The sequence below is a fragment of the Seriola aureovittata genome, chromosome 21, assembly GCF_021018895.1.
Source record: "Seriola aureovittata isolate HTS-2021-v1 ecotype China chromosome 21, ASM2101889v1, whole genome shotgun sequence".
Taxonomy (NCBI): domain Eukaryota; kingdom Metazoa; phylum Chordata; class Actinopteri; order Carangiformes; family Carangidae; genus Seriola; species Seriola aureovittata.
Genome location: NC_079384.1, coordinates 22,051,650 through 22,075,749, shown reverse-complemented (window position 1 = coordinate 22,075,749; position 24,100 = coordinate 22,051,650). Strand labels below are relative to the sequence as shown.

Genomic DNA, 24,100 nt, shown 5'->3' with positions numbered 1-24,100 from the left:
CTGAAAAAAGATATTTCAGGGAAAAATGTATGTCTCAAAGGCAGCATGTGCACAGAGAATAAAGTGATCACGGAGTAAAGCCTTGTAGCACAAAGAGCCTGCGACAGCAGATCATTTAAAGAGAACATTTTCATCCAGACAGAGAGGAGGAGAGAAGTTTGGCTCCAGCACCTTGCGCTCTTCCCTCAGTCCAGAGGTGACAGACGTACAGATTTAGATCTACTGTGCACATGTGCATTGTTGTACATGAAAATGAACAAACCGCACAAAATCTGACCCGTGACACACTGAACAGCAGTGGTGTTACACAGATACATGCTCGATTAAACTGGTTATGTGACATAAAAGCCTTTTCAATAAGAAAAACCGAAGATGTTGGCGAAATATAATTCACATTTTACGGATGATTATTTTGAAAAGCGTTTTTAGTTCTATTCTTCTCACTTGTAAAAATCCAAAAAACATCTAAGTAGACAAGTAGGAATCCAACTTCATACACATGCGCGCACATGCATACACACGCACACCACCTAACAAGCACACACACACCCACCTCCTCCTGAAAGAGGTTCTGTCGGTTCTTCAGAGCCCTCAGTCGGTTCTGCTTGTCTTCATGTTCCAGATGATCTCCAGGTGGCTGGAAGTAGCCAATCAGATCCTGCAGACTCAGACTGACTGAATCAATTGGTAGATCTAAAGTAGAGCTCTTCCCCTTTTTCCTTAGTGTGTCCAGACCCCTGGAGCATAGAGAGAACATTTTAGTCACTGTCTTTATGATGTTCTCACTCTCGCTGTAATGTTCGTCCTTACTGGCTGTTACAGGCTACAGGTACTGATTGTGTTGACTGATTCTAACATGTAGGTGCATTAGGATTTGCCCTTTGTTGCAAGCTGATCTACAAGCAAAAGTTATATTAGACAATGTCAAAGCTATGTGTACCAGAAATAATTTGACAGAAGTATCATATCGCATTATTGTCTGTTAGTTTGATAATGCTGGCTGGTTCTGGTAACTGCTTTTACACACCTCCTAACACTGGTTTATGGATGTGATGATTCCCCAGTCCAAACTAATGTGATGGGTTGCATATTAATCAATTCATATGCCTTGTACACACAGCAAATGATGGGTGTGACCTTTCTAACAAACAGATTGATATTATCCTCAGTGCATGTTATACTGCAGTTTTCAGTGAGTAATAACTGCCGCTGCATGTGTCTCTTATGTTTGCTCTACAGATACTCCTCAGAAAACCCTGCCTCTCTGCTTTTCTGTCTCTCTCCAGTGAGTGTGGAGGAGTTTCCTCCTCTTCTCTCAGAGCAGAACACACACACATACACCTGTGTGCTGGCAGCTAATGTGCCTTGAGAGTCTGAGACATCTTAATTCACACAAGTGTACTCTGCCTTGTTAATTAATGGTTTAGAGCTTTTCTTTTTTTTAATTATTATTTTCTGTTCCACATATATGTTGATGAAACTAGTTTGAGACGACTTTAGCTTTGTTACATGGAGCATTATGATGGTGGAAGTTGCCATTAGAAGATGGTAAACTGTGGCCATAAAGGGAGGCAGTGAAGACAGTGAAGCACAAATATGATGCCTTGATCATTCAGTCGTTTTTTTTTATAATTCTTAAATTTTGTATGTTTTGATCAATTTATTTTTTTCATCCATTTAGAAAAGTCAGGGAACACCATGAAAAAGGACTGAGTTGAGTTGTACTGATGTGTTGGCGTCTTAACAATAGGACTGCTGGTGTGTGTTGTGAATCAGATACTGCAGCTCAGTGCTGGAGAAATATTTATTTAGGGCTCCTCACAGATCTGCTTATTAATGATTTATCATTATAATAAATCAGAACTCAGTATTTACATTTTATGTCTTCATCATTCTGTTGAAAGTGCTTGTATTTGCAGTTGTGCATCACGACAGGTGACTGGCTGAGCAACATTTATCTGACTGGCCTTGTAAGGTTGCAGCTGCTATATGCTTGTTGTAGTCCGTTTGCTGCACACGTCTGAACAGAAAGCACATAGTGTAGTCTTCTTCCATCATACAAAGCCTATGTGCAGTATTCTGCCACAAGTTCACTGAAGGAGGCAGGTCTCTCCACAAATTAAAAGGACATTAAAGCAGAATGCAACACACTCCATGCTTGACATACATTAGTTACATTAGACGCAGGACGTTTGCTTTCAATTAAATTACTACCAGTATCTTGCTTCATGCTCACTCAAGAGCAGCCACCATTTCCCTTCAGCATCATTTTTGCTACCATTAACAAGAAACTGCAAAAAGCTTGTTTCTTCACACTGGCAGGTACAGTCACATTGTATTTCCATATGATCATTGAATGAAAAGCACTGCCAGAGAGGTTGCAGCATGCTTGTTATATGGTTTATACACACACAGAAAGCTGGTTTCGCTGGCTAATTTGGTTTTGGTTTTGAGTTTCAGTATATTTACTGCTTATTGAAGAATCAGTAATCATCTTGGTTCAAACCCTGTTCCACAACATAGAGGCACATCATACATATATATATGTGTGTGTGTGTGTGTGTGTGTGTGTGTGTGTGTGTGCGTCCAGCTACGAACCTGATGAACAGGTTGAACAGAAAGACAGTGCTACGGATGACCCTGGCAGTGCGACTCTCCTCATGTTGGGACCGAGACAGCGTTAGCCCGTCATCCATGTGACCCTCATGGTGCATGATGGCCTAAAAGAAGAAGTATGGTTTGGGAAAACACTGACCTCTACTCTTAACATAACAGTAATAATAATTAATCCAATAACAGAATTTTCAAGACTGTAGAAATTGTTTCTTGTGAGACTTCTTTTGTAGATCTTTGGTATACAGCGATCCCAACAATGACTGCAGTTACCAGAATGGATACAGGTGATACCTTTCTCTGTACGCCACCCATGCGTGCACACTTGGCATCAACAGCTTGGTATGTGAGCCATAGACAGGTGTCAACATGTTGGATGTAACACACAGAGTCGCCATATTTAATGTCAGGAACACCCATCCCATCCACCTCCTTCTTCACACCGGGATCCAACTTTTCCTTAAGTAAAAAGAGAAGGACACAATCATTAATATCGCAAATAACATGTTGTCATTCATTTACAACACTGGGTGATACAAGTCAAACAGTAAAGAAAACCTGTGGTGAACAGTTAGCCATCATGTGTTACCATTAATTTGTTAGCACCATAAACACAAACAAGGCCTCAGTGGATTTTTTATGTTATTAAGGCTTTTATATTTCTTATCTATGTGCGTATCTGCTTAATCCAAACTCAGCAGAATATTGCAGTTCAAGCAAAAGACTGAAGTATGTATGAAATTTCTGGATGGTGGCAAAATAATAGAACAGCTGAAACATTGAGACTGTCATGGTTCTCATATTCCGTCTTCCTATCCTTGGCTGCTCCACCCCTGTACAGAAGCTCTGCAGACCTCAGTTTGCTAACCTGCCTGATTCCTGTTCTTGACTGTCTCCCTGCCTGCCACCTCTTTGTACCGCTACCTGCCTGCTTTGTGTGCCTTTGTTTGAACTCTCCAGTAAAGACTCCTTTAGTTTGTTGTTGTGTAAAGGACTTTGTAAGTTTGTAAATTAAGTTAATATGAAAGTTATTCTTATTTTCACTGAAAGTCATTACGAAGCTGTAATACAGTACATTCAGGCCTTATCACAAATTGTTGTGGATGCTGTACCTTAGATGACCTGAAGCAGAAGGCTGTAGACTTGACATCAGCTTTCTCTTTGTCCATCAGCAGCAGAGATTTGTCTTCTATCAGACTCAGATACTTCCCTGTGGTCACATGTCTCAGTCTGAACGGTTGACCCCAGCGGATATGACTCCCACTCCACCTGGACGCAAACACAGCAAAGAGCAGAAAAGACATAGTCAGAGAGTAGGTGGTGAACATAGTGGAGCATTCAGCAGAGGAAAGAGACAGAAATTTCCCTCAGGAGTTGGAGGAGACCAAAAACAGAGCTAAAAGAGAGGGAATACTGGTCTTACAGTCATTAGGTGGACGCAAACTCCACATGAATGATCATGTTGTTAACACTTTAGCCAGACTGTAGGCTGTCAGTGTTGTGTTTACAGCTGGCCAAAAAGTAATTAAAGCAGTTTTAAATATTGTACATCAGTTGGGTTGAAATATTAACAGAATTAAAAACACATTGCACAAAATAATTATAGGCGTTCTCCTTCCTACCTTCCTCATTTTCTGTGTCAGTGGATCTTATAGATATTTCTCAAGATGGATAATTTCACACAGGTTAAACACTTACAACACAAACACCCTGTCTGATGAGAGGTTCAGACTAAACAACATTCTTATCTGATAAGAGTCAGCGTGTCAGATAAGGCTATTGTAGTCATACATTTTTGTTGTGACTTGGCAGTGAAACATGACAGACTACATGTTGGTCTCCAACTAATCACAGCTTGCCATCTTTCATGACCTGCATGATGTCATCAGGAAGTTGGAACTAGGGACCAACCTCAGGGAACAACAATATTAAAAAAAAAAAAACAATGGCGTCCAAAGATGTGCAACACTGGCTGTCTTGCGTTTGGAAAAGCCTAAAAAAAAGAAATGTCTGAAAGGCAGGGGTGTTGTTGGCATAGCACATTCAGCCTTTCCTCTGTTGAACAGTTCCACCTAGAAGCTCCACCGACATCCTTCCTCTTTCACTTTGCCATACTTACAAGTGTGCATGGAAGAACACTCTGTCCTCCTATTAGTCATCATCATGCAAAGAATGCACAAGAGGGCTTAAAATTCTGACATGCCCATCTTTTTTTTGGGTGTCTTGAGGCGTCATATACAGTATGTGGCACTGGCTGTCATCCATTATGTTACACTACATGCCATAAAATGATCAGTTGTCGCACCTGATGCTCATTTGTTTCTCTGCCCCTTCCACTAGATTCAGGGACCAGTCCAGTTCACTGTCAAGGTGAACACCTAGGTATTTATAAGTGTGCACCACCTCAATGTCCTTCCCTCAAATGTTGACCGGCTCTACGGTGGGCCTACACCTCCGAAAGTCCATGACCATCTCCTTGGTCTTGGAGGTGTTCATAAGGAGGCAGTTCTTGTCGCTCCATTCACTGAAGGCCATCTTCAGATCCCTGTACTCCTCTTCCTGCCCGTTCCTGATACATGCCACAATAGCTGTGTCATCCGAGTGTGGCATGACTCAAAGTTGTATTTAAATCTGCCGTATTCGGGGTGAACAGGAACAGATCCAGAAACGTCCCCTGTGGAGCCCCAGTGCTGCTCATCACTGTCCCTGAGACACAGTTACCCAGCCTGACGTACTGTGGTGGTCTTGTCAGGTAATCCACAATCTAGGATGTGAAGCAGGGATCCACCCCCATCCCTTCCAGCTTGTCTTTAAGAATGGGGGATTGGATGGTGTTAAATGCACTTGGGAAAAAAAAAAAAAAAATCAAAGAACATAATCCTCATGTTATCACCTAGCTCATCCAAGTAAGAATGGGCCCAGTGGATGTCAGGTTGTGAAGGAGATGCCGTAGGAGAAGCTGCAGCTAAAGCAGTGGCAGAGAGAACAGGTGAGGCTGTGTCAAACCTGTTGTCGAACAGGTTGAACTCATTTGCCTTGTCCACATCACCTGATGTTGCCTGGCTGTTCTTCTCTTTATAGCCAGTGATGGTCCTCACCCCCTTCCACACCTCTCTGGTGTTGTTGTGCTGCAGCTTCCTCTCTACTTTCTTTTTGTAGTCCTCCTTTGCCTGCTTTAATCTCCTCTTCAGCTCATGTTGCACACACCTGAGCTTCTCCCTGTCTCCATCCCTGAAGGCCTCCTTTTTCTGGTTATGGGGGGTCTTGACGTTACAAGTGATCCAGGGTTTGTTATTTGGAAAGTGTAAGTGTCCTTGCTGGCATTACAGTTTCCATACAGAAGTTTATGTACTCTGTGGTACACCCAACCACTGTATCAAGATCAGGGTCCTTGCTATTATCATTTTTCCTGTGACTGCAACAGTACATTCTAATCTGTCCACTCAAAACAGTCTTTTAGACACTCACTGGCCTCCAGGGTCCAGTGCATGAATGAGCGGGTGGTTGCAGCCTGCCTCAGTACACAGGGCTTGTAGAAAGGCTGAAGAAAAACCAGATTATGATCTGATCTAGCAAGTGATTGCCGAGGTGAAGCAGTGTAGGTCTCCTTGACATGTAACAGATCAAGTGTCTTATTTTCCCTTGTGGGACAGTCAACATATTGAGTGAAGCCAGTCAGGTGGGAGGTAAGAGTGACATGGTTAAAATTCCCAGATATACAAGCTCTGCCTGTGGTTGAATGTGAACAACATTGGCGATGATGTGAGATAACTCCCTCAGCACATAGTACGGTCTTAAACCAACTGCCAGCAGTTCAGTATCCCAGTAACTTCTCCTTCACTGTGATGTGACCGGGGTTGCACCATCTATTGTTCACAAGCAGAACCAGTCCTCCACCTTTATTCTTTCCACTTGCTCTGGCCTCTCTGTCCGCTTGTACTGCAGTGAAGCCGGGTAAATCCACACAATGGTGTTGTCGTTTAACCAAGTCTCCATGAAACACGAGACTACACTCACGATATGCTCACTGGCTCTTCACAAGTGCCTCCAGTTCATCATACTCGTTAGCCAGGGAGTTGAGATTTCCCATGAGGATTGATTGTAGAAAAGGCTTATATCTCCATCTCCTAGCCTTTAGCTTAGCTCAGACTCTTCATCTGCAGTACGGCTTCTTCAGCTCAGTCGATATGGGATGTTTAACTCCAGATCGGGTAAATTTTAAAGTTCTTTTTTTGTGTACATTATTTTCTCAATCATGAGACGAAATAAGAATAAAAGGTCAATCAAAAAAGAATGCGCTAATATATTGGAAAAAAACTACGAGCTACAAGAACTTGCTGCCACTTGTTGCCAGCACATCATTCAAATTTAAAAGACTATTTAAAAGACTATTAACATGGAATTACAAACTCTATATTGTTGTCAAAACGTATCTCTACAACAAATAATCCTCCATTGTCTCACTGCTCATGACTGAGCCCCAGTGTTTGCTAAAATTAGATTATATAATGACATTTCTTATTGGTAATGAAATGCAAAACCAACAATGAAAATGAAAGGCGCGCGATTAGCTAGCTAACATTTGCGTTCATACTTGACATAATCTAATTCAGACACTGACAGTAAGAAGGCAATGTGTATTAAGCAAGCTAGATAGTTAACTACTGCGACTTCGTTTACCTACAAGGTTTCAATTTGCTGGACGTAAAGGAGCAGAGAGTTGAGGACCTGACTGAGTGATGGGAATGAGGGCCTCATGGGAGGCAGTTTCTTAACATCAATGTTAAGAAATGGTAAGGTCCACTTGAGGGGCATCTGAAATCATATTATACGCTTATTCCAGGCATGAATATGGTAAATATATTGCAATATTTACAATTACAGTTAAGAACAATATGTCGCAGTCACTCCACCCAAGCAGCTCTGTACTCTTTTACTCTTTTTTTTACTCTTTTTTACTCTTTACTGTGATATTTTTTTTCTTTTACTACTTAGTGTGATTTCTTCTCGTACTACACCGACACTTTAAGCAAGTGCAGCTGTGGGTGTTTATACTTTTACAGTCGTGTTTTGCCATTTTTTTTAACTTTTTGATGCAACGTCGGGAGACTCACTCTACCACGGACCCATTGTTTACACTCGGGATCAGCTGTTAGCTATATCCCACACACCCCTTCACAATGCCGGGCGGCCGGAGATCCCTGTGGAGATCCGGAGAAGGAGGAGAGGCTGTAGAGCTGGAGTGAAGCGCAGACAGCGGAAAAAACGGTATAAACCATGTTTACCGTCTGTCGTCATGGGGAACGTAAGATCACTCCCAAACAAGATGGAAGAGCTTACTGCGCTAACCCGGCTTCAGAGAGAGTTTCGCGAGTGTAGCATCATGTGCTTCACAGAGAAGTGGCTGAGTGAACTTTCTCTCGACTCACATGTCACACTGGACAGATTTCAACTGGTACGGGCGGACAGGAAAATCACGGGGTGCAGTAAGAAGAAGGGAGGAGGGGTTGCTGTGTTCGTTAATGAGAGATGGTGCCACCCTGGACACATCGGTGTCAAGGAACAACTCCCCCCCTCGGCCGTCGCCGCTGCAGCCACAGACCAGATCCATAGTGTTGTCTCTCAACTCCTAAACCAGCACCCCCATTCCCTCCTCCTCATCTCTGGGGACTTCAACCACACGTTCCTGTCCTCTGCTCTTCCTACCTTCACCCAGTATGTGGATTGTCACACCAGGGACAATAAAACTTTGGAATGCATACACCTCATCCCCCCTCCCCCCGCTGGGACGCTCAGATCACAACCTTGTCCATCTGATCACAGACTACACCCCTCTGGTGAATAAACAACCACCTGAGAAGAGGTCTGTGAAGGTGTGGTCCGAGGATACCAGTGCCAGACTCAGAGATTGCTTTGAAATAACAGACTGGGAAGCACTCTGCAGCCCCCACGATGGCGACATCGACACCATGACCCACTGCATCACGGACTATATTAACTTCTGTGTGGAGAACACTGTGCCCTCCAAGTCAGTACGCTGTTTCGCCAACAATAAACCCTGGGTGACCTCCGAGATTAAGGCCCTGCTGAACGAGAAGAAGAGGGTCTTTAGATCGGGGGACAAGGAGGAGCTGCGCAGAGTCCAAAAGGAACTCAAACAGAAAATCAGGAAAGGGAAGGACTGTTACAGACAGAAACTGGAAGAGCGGCTAGTGCAGAATAACACCAGAGATGTCTGGAGTGGACTGCAGAACATCTCTGGCCACGGAAAAGGAATGAGGAGAGACCTGAGCTGCGGCGACAAGAACTGGGCCAATGAACTGAATCTGTTCTTCAACAGATTTGATTCTGCTCCCTCCCCCCTACCTGCCCTGCACCCTCTTCACACCTCCCTGGGCCAGCTGCCCCTCCTCTCCACTCCCATTCACCTCCAGCCCTCCCCTCTGCCCCCTCTCACCCCCCACCACCCCCATATCCTCACCTCAGTCATCTTCCACCCCCTTCTCCATAACAGTTGATCAGGTGAAGTGTCAACTTAAGAAGATCAAGACAAGGAAGGCCTCAGGCCCGGATGGCATCAGCCCCAGATTACTGAAGGACTGTGCAGATCAGCTCTGTGGTGTGCTCATGCACTTGTTTAATCTGAGCCTGAGCCTGGAGAAAGTACCGGCCCTGTGGAAGACCTCCTGTGTGGTCCCGGTACCTAAAACCCTGCGCCCCAAGGAGCCTAACCATTTCAGGCCTGTTGTCTTGACCTTTCACCTGATGAAGACTTTGGAGAGGATCATCCTGAGTCACCTGAGACCACTGGTGAGCACACAGCTGAATTATGATACAATTGTATATAAGGATAAAATGGTGACATTTTATATTCAAAAGGTCAAAGGTCAAATTCATTGTGACATCATAATATTCTGCAAATACACTTAATACCTTGCTTCAGTGCTTCAAAGTCTTCACTAAATTTTTTATGAGTTTGGACAAGCATGATGTAAACTGCAACGTTTTTTTTTTTTTACTTTAATGTACAGCACTAAAGGTTTGTGGAAGTGTAATGCTTATACAATACAGTATAATGAAATATACTATAACCATTAAAAAGTCTACTATTGTTGACTGAGTGAAATAAATTTCATGTTTTCTTTGTCTGTGTGTTATGGTTTGGTTTTTGATTCATTTTTGTGTTGAGCCTCCATTTAACCTCTGTCTCCTCTCTCACTCAGGGCAGCACGGAGGGGCGGGGCCAGTTCTCAGCAGCAGCCTCATTGCCATCACCTGTTCCTGATTCCTTGCAATCAGCCTAGTTATTTAAGCCTCTCCCAAACATGCCCCTGTGCCACACGATTCACTCGTATGTCTGCTGTTCCTCACTACAACGCACGAGAACCTGCCTCGCCTCCCGCTCAGAATTTCTAGTGTACTAGTGAGTATTTTTCCTCCTGGACAACTTTAGTTTATTCCAGATTTTTTGCCCCTCGTGGTTTTTTGTGTTATTGATCTTTTGTTGTTTTTCCCCTCAGCAGTTGATTGAGTGGTCCTTGGTTTAGTTTTTTCCCTGTTGGTGATTTTCAGTTTTTTGTAATATACTCTGTTCCTTTGTTGAATCTGCAATTGGGTTCCGGCTCTCCTTATTCTCACATGTAACACTGTGTGTGACAAAAATGTGTTACATAATGTGCATAATGTATGTTTTACTATTTTTTGACATCACATCAATCACTTTAATGTGGACAATAATAACAAAAGAGTATTTTCAAACTAAATTCCCACCTAAGTGGTTAAAATACAGCAACCATGCATTCAGCTTTCAAGCAACCGAGAAGTGGTGCCTGGTTATCAACCTGCAAACCCTTTCTAAACTGCCATGTCCTGATACTGCTGTTACTTAGCAACTACTGAAATCATTTAAAAGCTGGTGATGCATACCGTGGGTAGAAGTTGCAATATTTTTACTGTGTACTCCACCACTCTGCTGCCCACAGTACAGTTAAGCCATGCTAGACTCTTCACACTTTGAGGGATCCCCAGCAGTGGCTGCAGACAGCTTGACACAATAACATGTCTGATCAAATACAAATCTGTCTTTGGGTTTAGTGAGTAGTAATAATAATAATAACAACTAGAAAATTCCAGGGAAATTTTGAGTGCCACGGGGGCTACTGCCGGGATGAGTACATGATTTATTTCCAGTGTTCAAAAGTCACCCTGATCATATTCTGGTTTTGAGAAATGTCTTGATATAAAAGACTCTGATATAAAACAATGTCACATCCCTCCATCATGTATTATGTGGGAAATATCTCATATTCTGTCTTGTTTTTTTTTTTTTATAAAACAAGAGGCAACATGTCTTCAAACTGGCATTTAAAGGGTTAAAATCCTGAAAACTAATAAACATTTGGTAGGTTTGAGCAGAACTGAAGTGGTTTAAGAGATTTATGCAAAAAAAGCAGAAAAAAATATTGATATATGACGATTTTATAGCATTTTCTTTGTGTGTCCTTTTTTGGACGCGAGGAACCCCAGAGGGTACAAAATGTGTTACCAGTGTATAATAGACCTGTAACAGTAACTGACATTAGATTTTAAAAATATGTCAAAAAAGACACTTTCTTGCAGAAATCCATACCTTCAGCTGTAACACAGCCAAAATGATCAGCAAATCAAAAAAGGAAAGTAAAGAAAACGGCTAATGTAAAGCTAGCAGAGCTTGGAGAGTTGGTTATCTGGTTGCTAGGCGCACGCAGGACGCACACAGGTCAGGAGCTGCCGTTGCCATGGCAATGTGAAAATCTGCCCAGAATTTGGCTTCTACATGGCTTCAAAACAACTGCAAATTATGAGAAAACCGTTACTTCTTTTCATAAACCGAAAAGACCGTGCCAGACACTGAAGCCAGAAGTTTCTTACAGTCTCTATTTTATTCAGATATTCCTTAAAATGAGTGAGGAAGCTCAGTGCGAAGACAGAGAGAGATTCTTTTGAAAAAAAAAGACAATTAAATTAGGTGTCAATGAGAGTGAGACAGGTATTGCTGCCGGACTCGGCACCCCCGTTTAAATTTTGTGCAGACCATGCCTGTCAAAGTTACATTTTATGAATCCCAACAACTATGTCTACATTTTCAGAAAGAATTATTTGTCTCCTTTTTACGGTTTGGCCGCGAGCTCGAGTTAAAAATAAAAATAAAGGTTATTTTTTACTGCTTCACGCACTCTAGCCAACTGACGCTTTCACTCTAACTTTGAAGAAAAAGTGATTTGCACTCCTCCTTTGAGTGCTCACAGTTTGAAAAGTTTACATGTTATGTAAAAACAGTTCCTATCTTTTTGAGAGAGCAGAAGTTTTCCTCCGTTTTATAGTTTGAATCACATTTCTACGTGCAGGTATGAGAGAGCTGGGTGACTCAGAAAAAAGGTGCAATTTTGTAGAAAAAAGGTGGGTTTCTAAAGAAAATTCCAATGCATTCCTAATGCATTATTTATTCCCAGTTTTTTGGGAATAACTTTGGGAAAAATTGGAATTTTAACACCAAAAGTCATAGCACCCCTTGCGGGATCAAGACGCACGTTTTGATGTATATATTACCAGGGTTTTCTCAAAGCTGCGGGACGAGTTACGCGCCGAAATTTGGCGGAGGAATAATAAACCCGAAACAGAAGATTAATAGATGCCTCGGAGCTGTGCACCCGTGGCACTAATGACAGCTTTATTTGTATTATACTCTTCTTGATCCAGTAAACTGCTTTAACAAAAGACACAAGAGACAGTAATAAGATTATACAGTAAAAATGAAGACAAAAACAAATTTAAAGGAATGAGTAAAGCCAGTTTAAAAGGTGCATTTTTATCTGACTCTAAGAGGACACATAGAATTAGCTGTACAGCTTGTGAGCGGTAATGCAGTAAGACAGAGGGGGCGCCTCGGTGGGTCACCTGGTAGAGTGCGTACCAACAAGGCTCTTTGCTGCATGTCACCCCCCCCTCTCTCTCCCTGAACTTCCTGTCTCTCTCATTGCAGCTATTGAATTAAAGGCAAAATACCCAAAACATAAGAAAGAAAAAAAAGACAGTCAACGCACATTCAGTTGCAAGAATTAGTTTTCTATGCTGACCTGTAAGTGCATGTCTGCTGGAGTGTATTAATGAATCTACTTGTGTGTGTGTGTGTGTGTGTGTGTGTGTGTGTGTGTGTGTGTGTGTGTGTGTGCGTTGTACTTACACAACTCGAAGTGTCTCTAGCCTCCACAGGGACCTGGCATGACTGGACACTGCTCCACCCTCATAGTGAGCTGTCCTGGGGTAAAAATGAAACAATCACACCTTTAATCAAATTATTTATCTTTTAGATACACAGCAGTGCAAAGTAACCAAGTATATTTATGTAAGTGCTGTACTGAGGTAATTGATTTTCTGCTACTTTATACTACGAATACTGTACTTTGCTCTGCATTTATGTCATAACATTAGTAACTGGTTTCTTTGCAGAATCACATTCTCAAATGTAAAGTATAATCAACAAATAACTTATTAAAAAGGCGCATTATAACAAATGTGTCATTACTAATTACATGATAGACATTCTTCTATTTCTACACTGTAGTATTGATACGTTTACTTTTTCCTACTCATACATTATGTATCATTGTGCATCCAAGAAGTCACTTTTTGCTCTAGAAATCTAGCCGCCTTTGACTTAGTATGTCTAATATGCTACTATGGATGACTCAGAGAAAATCTTTTGTAGACAGTATGACAGGAGGAGAACACAGTTCTTCTCACTCGGATTCTTTAAAAACATCGCTGTCCCATTTGGGAATAACTTAGAATATAATTATTCATAGTCCTCTACATCTGAGTCACAGCAGAGTTCTCATTCTGTAATGGGAGTTGACACTCTCTCTCCCTGTAGGCCACTATAATTTACTTACAAAAGATGCTGAATACTCGGTCTAATCGTTTCAACTGGAGGGTGAAGGAGAGCAGACAATTTATTTATCAATGCCTGCATGTTTTTCAGAGTTGGTCAGGCCTATACACTCAATACGCAAGTCGTGTAGGCCTCCGCAAAATGTGCAAGGCCCCTCAATCTCCCTCTGGTGAAAGGGGTGTCAATGTTTACAACTTTGATGAAAGGAAGAAGCGGAACTATCCTTCTGGTGACCAAAACAGAAAAAAAAAACAATGAGAGTGAATTGTGGGAACAACAATCAAGTAAATGCGTTTTCTCCTCTCCAGGTTTGATGTCAGCTAATCACAGTAGGCTAACATTAAGGTGCTAGCTTACAGAGCATTTCTCTCAAGTCTGTCTGCCCTGCTAAACTAGCCTCTTGTCTGTCTGATAAAACTTGTCCCTTAATATGTCTGTGTCTTGCTTGCCTGCTAGTTCCAGTCTCTGTTCTGTGACTTTGTGCCCAGCTTATGAAATTGGACACTAGACTGTGGCTCCCCGACCCAAGCGTGCCTACATGAAATAGCAGCCACATAGTCCCTGAATGTAGAGGGAGAACGACCCTCTGCAGAAACTCCAAAATAATAGGTACAGTGCAATGCACTGGGTCCTCGCCCCATCTTACACACCGGTGTGAAAAGAGTTTCCACCTGTTATCATATTGTAAACGTGTGGAAGGTGCTCCGGCACTATCAATAGGGGCCAAACGCACAGTTGGAGGCAAGGATTGGGATGCCAAATGTGACCCCCTAACTGGGATAGTAGATCTGTCCTGTCAGGGAACAGGAGCCGCGGCAGAGCCTGTGCAGCAGAGGGAACCAGGTCCTTGCTGGCCAGAAGGGGCCCCAGCAGAAGTCTGTGGCCCTCTTGGAGCACTCTCTGAAGTATGGGCAATATCAGAGGAATAGCTGGAAAGGTGGAAAGTAGGCTCCAAGCATGCTCCAGCACATCCTGACCCAAAGGACTGGTCTTGTCCATCAAGGAGAACCAGAGGGGACAGTGGGTCGCATGCCTCTGAGGCGAAGAGACCCACCTCGGCCCTGACGAAAAGACCCCAGATGGCGTGCACCACCTCTGGATGGAGTCGCCACTCCCCCTGTGTAGGCTCGTGACGGGAGAGGAAGCCTGCAGCCTGTTTCCTCTGCCCCAGCAAATACATCGCCTGCAAGCTGTTCAGCTGCAGGGCTGCCCCTGACCACATAAGTACATGCCTCCCCTTCAGGTATGGCAGGAAGTGTTTGAGAGCCATGTGCACAGCCCGTAGCTCTAGCACATTGATATGCCCTGCACCCTCCTGTGCAGACCATTATCCTTCTACCATCCTGTTCTGCCACACTCCACCCCAACCCCAGAGGCTGGCATCCGTTGTGACAGTTTCTCTGCGAGATGGGATGGAAACCATGGGGACGCCCCTCTCCATATAAGACTTCCCCTCCATGGGGCCAGAGCGAGGACGCACTGCCTTTACACTCTTAGCCTCCTGTATTTGCCACTTGGCATCCAAGTGGAAGCTGTTCAGCCAGCTTTGCTGAGGGCGCAGAGACAATAAGTCCAAGGGAACAATGGTTTAGGCCACTGTCATTTCGCCCAAGAGGTGCAGGAACTGGACATATGGCCCCTTTTGAAAGAAAGCAAGAAACTGTAGACAAAATGTCGTTCACACGCTAATAGGAATGGACAGACCCTCATAGTGACGATGTTCAGAGTCACACCTATGAAAATTGTGCTCTGAGAGGGAGTCAATAAGCTCTCGTCGAAATTGACTGAGACCCAGCTGGTCCAAGCCAGAGAGGAGGAGAGCTGTGTCTTTGGTCGCCTGAGCCCTGGATGGTACACAGATCAGCCAGTCATCCAGGCACGGTAGGAATTTTCATGCCCCATGACTGCAGGCGCAAGAGAGCCGCCGCCAAGCACCTGGTGAAAACCCTGGGGGAGAGGGAGAGACCGAACGCAAGCACACAGAACTGAAAACAACGGCCTTGGAAGGCAAAACGTACAAACTGCCTGTGTCCTTCAAGTTGATGTGTGACGTGAACGATACCCCTGGGTCAACAGTTCGAAGCATGTCTGTTGCACCCACCATGTGGAAAATAATATACTGGTTCTATTGTGCCCTTGGCCAGAAGGGTGGAAAGATCCTGGTTCAGGCCCAAAGCCTTGCTGGGTCCTGGATGATGGTCTTCCTGACCTGTTTGGAAGCTGGGAGACGGCGTCGGAATTGTATCTTGTACCCGTGGGCCAAGGTGGAAATTACCCAGGGGTCGGAAGTGAGCAGCCCAGCATCTGAGCTACTGCTGGGAAAAATAACCAACGACCGGCCACAAGGCCACAATTGCTGGCCCTGTGACCCCTGGAGGTCTTGGGGACACCCTGCCAGGAAGGAACACAGCTCTGTGGAGACCCGAGAGCTGTCGTCTGGTCTTTCCAGCCTGGATGGTACGCTCCAGTGGCTCTACAGCGGTGCAGCCAACTTTGCTGCATCTTGCATTGCAGCCAAGGATCGGCCATCTGAAGAAAGATGGGAGCGCCTTCTAGTGTCCTCCCAGCATGCATGCAGCTCCCTCAAATACTCCTGAGGGAGGAACAATGTGTCAAAAAAAGGTGCCGGTTCAGATGGCATGTCCAGCTGCAGACAAGCTAGGGCCATGCAGACGATAGTCCTCATACAGCTGACCCCAGTGTCATTCATGGAGCTCTGGTCCAAGAAGCGAGAGCCCGGCGCCGAAACATGGGACACACCCTCCTCACCATCATCTTGAAAAAGGGTGGCTGAGGCCGCTACCGAGGCAACATCTTCATCAGGGAATGATTCAAGCAAGGGCTGAGCAGGTGTCTCCACATCCTGTCTGAACACCAGGACACAGGGTCAGGAGAAGAGACATCATCTGAGCCAGCTCCACAGATAGCGGCTCCACCTGAGTTTTAGCCCTCTTCCTGGAGGGGGGAGCTTCGCCTGCGACAGGTAGGTTGAGCTGGAAGCAACTGTTTTGTGGAGGGGAGACTCTCCTCACCAAGCGATTGCTCCACCTCCACCAGCCTGGTCGGCTGGACAGCGTTCATTGAACACGTTCATATTTTTAGTGAACGCTGAACTGAACAAATCAGTTTACAAATGATGAACGTGAACGTGAGCTCATGTTTTACGATAGTTTTAGCTCACGTTTAACGACAGTTTTAAAGCACGCCCCATGGTGCCTCCATAGACATGGCTCAGCTTGGCTATGTCAGTGGTACAGAGGATACAGACGCATTTGCTACTGCTGTAGCCAGTTTATTTGAGCATTTGAGGCAGTTTTATGAACAAACAATTGAAGACTCAGACAGATTATATTGTATTTTATTTAAACCTAACTATTGTCTGTGTCAGTTGGATACAAAAATTCATTTAGTTTGGGAGTGGCAATGTTTTGGGGCTGGTGGTGGATGGGTAGAAGGAGGTTCTATTGAAAAAGAATATCGGCCTTTATTTGTAAAACAAACAAAAAAAAAAAAACGGAACAAATGAACTTAGTTCAAAATTTTAAAAAAAATTAACTATGAACATGAACTAGTTCATTTTCATGTGTATGAACTGAACTTTGAACTACGTATTTTTTTATTTTTGTGAACTGGCACAACACTGGTTACAACACTCAACAGGTCAACTCCAGCCACTGTTACCAAAAGCAGGCACAAACCCAGAGCGAGTTTGGAGCGGGGAGCGAATACACAGCCCTCACCGACAGATATGAACAACCAAAACACAAGGCCCAGTGTTGCTTTTATCTATTATTTATTTTTCTTGCCAGCGAGAGCACTGTCGTCACAAACAAGAATTAACAATCAAAGTTAATATTAGGCTGAGCGAAGGTACTATCCACCCATAAACACAACACAAAACAAAATCATCTGGAGCGAAAGCGCTGCCCTTAATTTCTACAAACACAATTTAACCCATTTATACCGGATGCTGCGTAGCGCAACATTGCCCGTCCCGCCGGCAGCTGCGTAACACAGCATTGAGTCTACTGCCGGCTGCTGCAAGCAGAATCAATAATGACATTGATACCATTAATATCTTATCAGTTCCTGTCCCTAGTAATAACTGTGGAAGGGGCCAAGCTTAGACCAAGACTCAGCAGTTTACCTACACCTGAATGATAAGGGACACTCCTTCGATGACAGTAATGTATAATTTTCTGGACATGGAGTAAAGGAGGTTTGAAAGAGGAGTGAAGCAGGCCATCTATATCCTCATTAGAGGAGGAGGTATACGATACAACTTATCCCCCACCCACAATGCTGTCCTTACCATGTCCTTTCCATCTCTACAATCCACCCCCAATACCAAAAAATGGCATCAGCATCATTGATTCATTGTTGACAGTCGGCTCCTGGATTAGTCAAGTGAGTGTTCTAAGCAACCTTTTGAACCTGATGGTTTTCACTGTCTCTGCTAAATTCATGCCAACACCGTTTGCTGCTGCAGCTCCACCCACCCTCCTAGTGCCCAGCTGAGGTTTTTGGATTGTTGACCTGCTTATGTCGAATGTGCATGTACGGTATGTTTAATCTATTTATGGACAATCAATCTATTTTCCATACTCAGCCAGACTACTGAAAATAGCCTTAACCTACTTTTTAGATATTAGAATTTGTTTCAAAATGACATTTGAGCTTTTTGCTGAGCTTGATGCTGGGCTTTTGTAGGGAGGTAGCCCAAAAAGAGCCAAACTAAACTGAACCATTTTCAATCCATAAACTAAACTCATCTATGAATATGGCTTGTAAAAATAGAAAGAAAAATATTTGGCTTTACATTGTATTTAGTTTCAACTTGCACCAAGACAAAATCATGTTTCTGCCAAACATGTTGGTATTGAAGGATTATATACTGTAGCCTCCAGGTGCTGGTACTGGATCTTTATGAATGTGTATAACTCTGTAATCTGATCAACACTTTTATATAGAATCAGTGCCGGTAAACTACTTCATATAAAACCAGAGGAGTGAATATTGTTCATTAAATGACAGTCTTGCATTCACTAGTACCTCCTCTGCTCGTCTCCATGTTCCCCAGATGGAACAGTTAGACACTCGTCCATGTGACCGTGAAGGAGACGCATGACATCCCCCCCTATCAGGAAACCTGCAGACAGAGAGTATAGAGGGAGAAGAGGGAGAGTGACATTGGAGAAAAAAAAACAAGAAAGAGGAAAGAGAGAGATTAAATAAAAAAGAAGGTGAGGCAAAGGAGAAAGAGGAAAGAGAAGGACAGATAGAACCAACTGTCACGCGGTGAGGTCAAGTTGGGGTTTTGTTCTGTCTCCATGTCTTGTCATTTCCTGTTTTATTTTGAAAAGTAACTCTCCTCTCGTTTCAGGTCACTTGCCCTTCCTCATGTGTCACTTGTCGGAGTGTCTTCCCTGATTCCTGATTGTGTCCACCTGTTTCCCATTGCCCTCATGTGTCTTATAGTCTGCGTCTCCCTTTGTCTTGTGCCAGAGTGTTTCGTTGCGTTCGTGCACCCCAGTCAGTCATCACAGATCTTGCCTTGCCTTGTCTCTGCCTTGTTGTATGTATTCTTACCTCCGATGCAAGTGATTTTTTGTTGGTATTTTCATAGTTTAGAGTCCTCTGTTTTGTCAAGTTTATAGCAGTTTTTGTAGCCTCCTTTGGAGTGAATTTCTGTTCTATTTGTTTTTTGCCTAGGTGTAATTGTAGAGCCTCTGTTTTTTGAGAGTGTTTTTATTTGGTCTCTTTAGTTTGACTTTGAAGAAAGTAATAAAAAATTGTCTCTCTCATTATTCTGGCATTTAGCAAATATAAATAATTTTGGTAATCCTAACTGACCTAAAACCGGAAAGGTTTAGTCTGTTTTAATGTCAGACAGTGAGAAAAAAAGGTCATGTGTCTTTTTATACAGTGTATGTAAACTTCTGGTTTGAACTGTACATATTGCATCTGTATGTACATTTTTATGTGTGCTCTTGATATAACCTATTGTCCAACAATGCATTCCAGAAAGGGAATTGAGGAGCTGCTCATATCTGCAAAATGGTGAAATGGTGAAACAGTTCCACAAGAATATAATGTAATAAACACTGTACAGAGTTAAAATGTAAATTAGAATTATTACACAGCATGTCAAAGATGATTCACTGTACAACAAAGTTAGTTCTTACTTCACCTGAACACTGAACACCACTAGATCAGCTGTTTCTTCTGAATATCATTAAGTGTGTGAACATGCAAACATGCATCCATTTGTCCTGATATTTAAATTCAATTTCACAAATGTGTCCAAAAATAAGAGGAAGCAAGAAGAAACCAGAAAGTAAGATAATAAAAAGCACAATATAAGCAGACAGAAAAAAGAAAGACACAAAGGAAGACAGTACCTTGTGCTACTTCACTGCCAGAACAGATGGGAGCCACGCTCCACAGAGTCTGCTGGAAAGCTGCATCTACATGGAGACTGCCATTGCCATAGGACAGATGCTGAAGGAAGAGAGAGACAACAATTTAATGACACACTGGACTGAAACACACACCAACACTGAGGATGGTCCTCGATCTAAGTCCTGTATTCAGCAGGTCAGAGAGACAGGTCTGCTGTGGCCACTGGGAGCAGCAAAGACTGAAGTGCTCCAGATGCATAAACCAACTGCATGGTAGCATCTTCATAGTGAGTGATAAACAGTCAGAAGAAAGAAAAGGTGGTGCAGAGAGAGAGGACAGAGAAAAAGCCCTTGAAAGAAGGGCTACAGCTAGAAAAGAGGTAATTACAGCTCCTGAAGCAACATTCAAATGTTAATGCTCTGTTACTTAGTTACTTAGTTTTAGAGAAGTTTGTACACCCTACTAAGTCACTGCTCAGTAAACTTAGATGTTGACTTTTGTGATGATGCAGGTAAGGTTTTCTTCTGATGACTCTTCCATATAGACCCTGTTTAGGCTATAAGGGTGCCCAAACTTTTGCTAAGTACAAATGAATAATAATAGAACCAAGCATATTATGCAAACAGGTACAAGCAGGCAAATGTGCATATACTATTCGTAGATAAACTGTCTGAGGTCTTTCCTGAGAACTAAATCAAAGATTATGAAACTTGGGGTTAAGATTACATAGCTGTAGCAAATAAAGGCATCATCAGGAGAATCCCCACATGTGAGAATAGCTGCTGCTTTTCATTCTGCTAATTATTCATACCCTCCCACCCCCTCCCACCCCTCTCTCCTCACACATGTTCCCACACACAGCCGCTACTAACCAGATATCTTTCAGAGGAGACGCTGACCAGGATGAGATCATCTCCAACTCTAACCTTCTCTCCCTCTGAACGCTGCTTGGATGCTGGATGGATGGTCCACCAGCAAGCCTCGCCTACACACACAAGGAAAAATACACACACACACACACACACACACACACACACACACACACACACACACACACACATACACACACACACAGCTCAGAAAATAGAAATGTATGCATGACTCACAGGCTCATACACCAAGATGAACTCCTGTGATACTACCTACCACCGGTTTGGCAGCCTATATTTTGCAGCTGTTCTGCTTGTACTGTAATTTGCATCATCTTTACAGAAGCAGGTCAAGTACAAGAACAGAGGAGACTGTGTACTCTACAGTGTCATACTGTTTTGACTTTGTTGAAAAGTGAAGCTACACAGCTTTATTCCAGGAAAGACATGGATATACTGTAATCCTGAGTTAAAATACCAAACTGTACCAGGATGGAACTACTAAAGCTAATGTAATCAGGTTAACTTTAGCCTGTGCCCTATTCAGACTTAGCTTAATTTGTTGAAGGTCTGACATGATGAAGATTTTTCTGAATGTTAAAGCTGTCTGTGCTTAATTTAAACAATATTTTTTCATCTCTGAATATTGTTTTTTGTCTTATGTTTCCAGCTGAGCTCTGCCTCCTCATGCCCAAATCACATCCAGCTAGAGTTGACCCCATCTCCTTCAGAATCATATCATCATATCACACTTGTAATTTTAAATCCCCTTAACAGCATCTGTAGACTACAAAGAGAGATCTTTAAGGTGATTTCTACATTTAACCAATGTTAACAATAAGCTCTATAGGTTACTGCTATCAATTATCACATCATCAGATGCTTAAGGCATGTAGTCTCTAACTGTACTAATATCACCATTTGTCATTCAGTCAAATTGTTTTGCTCCGTGGCAAGTTTTCAAAAGTTCATCTCTGAGTTAGCTAACATCTTATGAGTATTTACTGAGCTGTATTTCCTTGGTGAACTAGAGATGTTCTCTCCCCTCCCTTGTGGTATCTGGACATTTCAATTAGAGAAACAAAAATACAGTTTGAAAGCGGAGCATGAAAAACAAACAAATATGAAGAACATAATCCTCATGTAACCACCTGGCTCATCCAAGTAAGAATGGGCCCAGTGGAGCATGTAAAGGACGGCATCATCCACTGCAATATGTTGCTTGTAGGCGAACTGTAGGGGGACTAGTGCATGTTCAACCTGTGGCCTCAGCTGCTCCAGGGTCTTCATGATTTGTGATATGAGGGCCACCGGTCTGTAGTCATTTATCTCAGACAGTCGCCCTACTTTAGGGACCGGAACAAGACATGATGTTTTCCCTCCCTGTTTGTAGACTTCAGTTGAAGATCCTCTGGAGAGGCTCAGCCAGCTGGGCTGCACAGCGTCTGACACACAGCATCCGGGCCTGTTGCCTTTCCAGGACGTAGCCTCTTGAGCTCCACCCTCACCTCCTCCGCTGTAAAGGACAGGAGACTTGACCCCAGTGTGGAGGGAGTTGCAGCTGCAGTGTCAGGTTGTGGAGGAGATGCCGTAGGAGAAGCTGCAGCTGAAGCAGTGGGAGAGAGAACAGATGAAGCTGTGTCACACCTGTTGTAGAACAGGTTGAACTCATTGGCCTTGTCCACATCACCTGATGTTGCCTGGCTGTTCTTCTCTTTATAGCCAGTGATGGTCATCATCCCCTTCTACACCTCTCAGGTGTTGTTGTGCTGCAGCTTCCGCTCTACTTTCTTTTTGTAGTCCTCCTTCGCCTGCTTTAATCTCCTCTTCAGCTTATATTGCACAGACCTGAGCTTCTCCTTGTCTCCATCCCTGAAGGCCTCCTTTTTCTGGTTGAGGAGGGTTTTGATGTTACTGGTGATCCAGGGTCTGTTGTTTGTCCGACATGACAAAACCGTTCACATCCGTGACTCTGCTTTTATATCTTACCAAACTAACTGTCAGTCATGTACTGTAAATGAAAGTATCGCAAACTTAAATAGTGTTACAAATTCACGTGAGTACTGTGAGACAAAGATTAGCTTTAACAGTGCAGGTGGTGACTGAATCATGTTTTACCCTCTGGGTTTACTGTATGTGCTCGCTGGTGAGACTGTTCAGTACTACAACCCTGTACTAACCTGTGTACTCAACTCAACTGAACTCAGCTGCTGCTGATACCAGCACTGGTACAGACTTCGGTCCTTGACTCTTCTCATACATGCTAAACTGTGGCCTATATGCCAAAAATACCATACCATTTGGGAGCTTCTGAATCAGACAGTAGACTGTTTAGTAGAGAGTAGTAGAGTGTTTATTAGCCTTTTAGCCTGTGGATATTACTCATGATTCCTGGGAATATAATGACACATTTTGTTTAAGTTCCATTCCACACCAGCATTTAATGTTAGTGTGACCTTCACTCTGAAGAAAAACAACACATCGCAGCCCCAGTCAGCACAGAGTAAGGTTAGTCCATAGCTTTCGGTGTGGTAGCAACATGTCACTGTGTGTTGTTATTGTTGTAACAGACTGTGTTCACTGTGTGTTTAAGGAAGTGTGTCCCCAGCTGCCATAGGACATAAGTTGTTGGCACTATGTGTCTATGTCCCATGTATTATTATTATTACTAAATGTGCTCATTTAGGTGAACTCATGCACAGTTACAGTGTATAACAGTTAAAGCTACTACTGTCATGGTTTGCAATGGCAGACACTTTTTGTTAGTTTGTTTGGACTTTTGTCACTTCCTGTTTTATTTTGTAGTTGGTTTCCTTGTGTGTCTCAATGTTTTTACTTCCTGTCTTGGTCCTGTTTCTCTGTTTGGTGATTGTCTGCCCTGCCCTAATGTGTTTCACCTGTGTTCAATCAGCCTTGAGTCCCTTGTGTATATATAGTCTTTGTGCTCACCTTTGTCTGTTCATCTCTGGTTTTTCCTTGATCTGTTCATCTCTAGTTTTTCCTTGATCTTTTCATCTCTGGTTTTTCCTCGATCTGTTCATGTCTGGTTTTTCCTCAATCTGTTCATCTCTGGTTTGTCCTCGATATGTTCATGTCTGGTTTGTCCTCGGTCTGTTTATGTTCCCTGTTCGGTCGGCTGTGGTATCCCCTGTGTCTCATGTTGTTGTTCCTTGTGTGCCCTCGTGCTTCGGTTTCCTGTTCTGTTGGTTCACCCATATTATAAGTTTCTTCAGTCAGTAAACATTTGCACCTCATTCCCCTGTGTTGGCTGTGTTTGGGTCCAGCC

At 43.2% G+C, this 24,100-nt stretch overlaps 1 protein-coding gene across 6 annotated transcripts in view; it reads right to left on the bottom strand.

The window, feature by feature from the left end:
• ryr2a (ryanodine receptor 2a (cardiac)) overlaps window positions 1–24,100 on the bottom strand; it is a 202,363-nt gene that overhangs the window by 113,726 nt on the left and 64,537 nt on the right. For all 6 annotated transcript variants that reach the window (XM_056366909.1, XM_056366911.1, XM_056366912.1 and 3 more), the window contains 8 exons: window positions 20,818–20,930; window positions 19,945–20,044; window positions 18,596–18,692; window positions 12,836–12,910; window positions 3,726–3,882; window positions 2,908–3,072; window positions 2,599–2,720; window positions 554–737 (listed from right to left, as the gene is read on the bottom strand). In XM_056366909.1, the coding sequence (XP_056222884.1) occupies window positions 554–737; window positions 2,599–2,720; window positions 2,908–3,072; window positions 3,726–3,882; window positions 12,836–12,910; window positions 18,596–18,692; window positions 19,945–20,044; window positions 20,818–20,930 (1,013 nt within the window). The remainder of the gene's footprint in view (window positions 1–553; window positions 738–2,598; window positions 2,721–2,907; window positions 3,073–3,725; window positions 3,883–12,835; window positions 12,911–18,595; window positions 18,693–19,944; window positions 20,045–20,817; window positions 20,931–24,100) is intronic.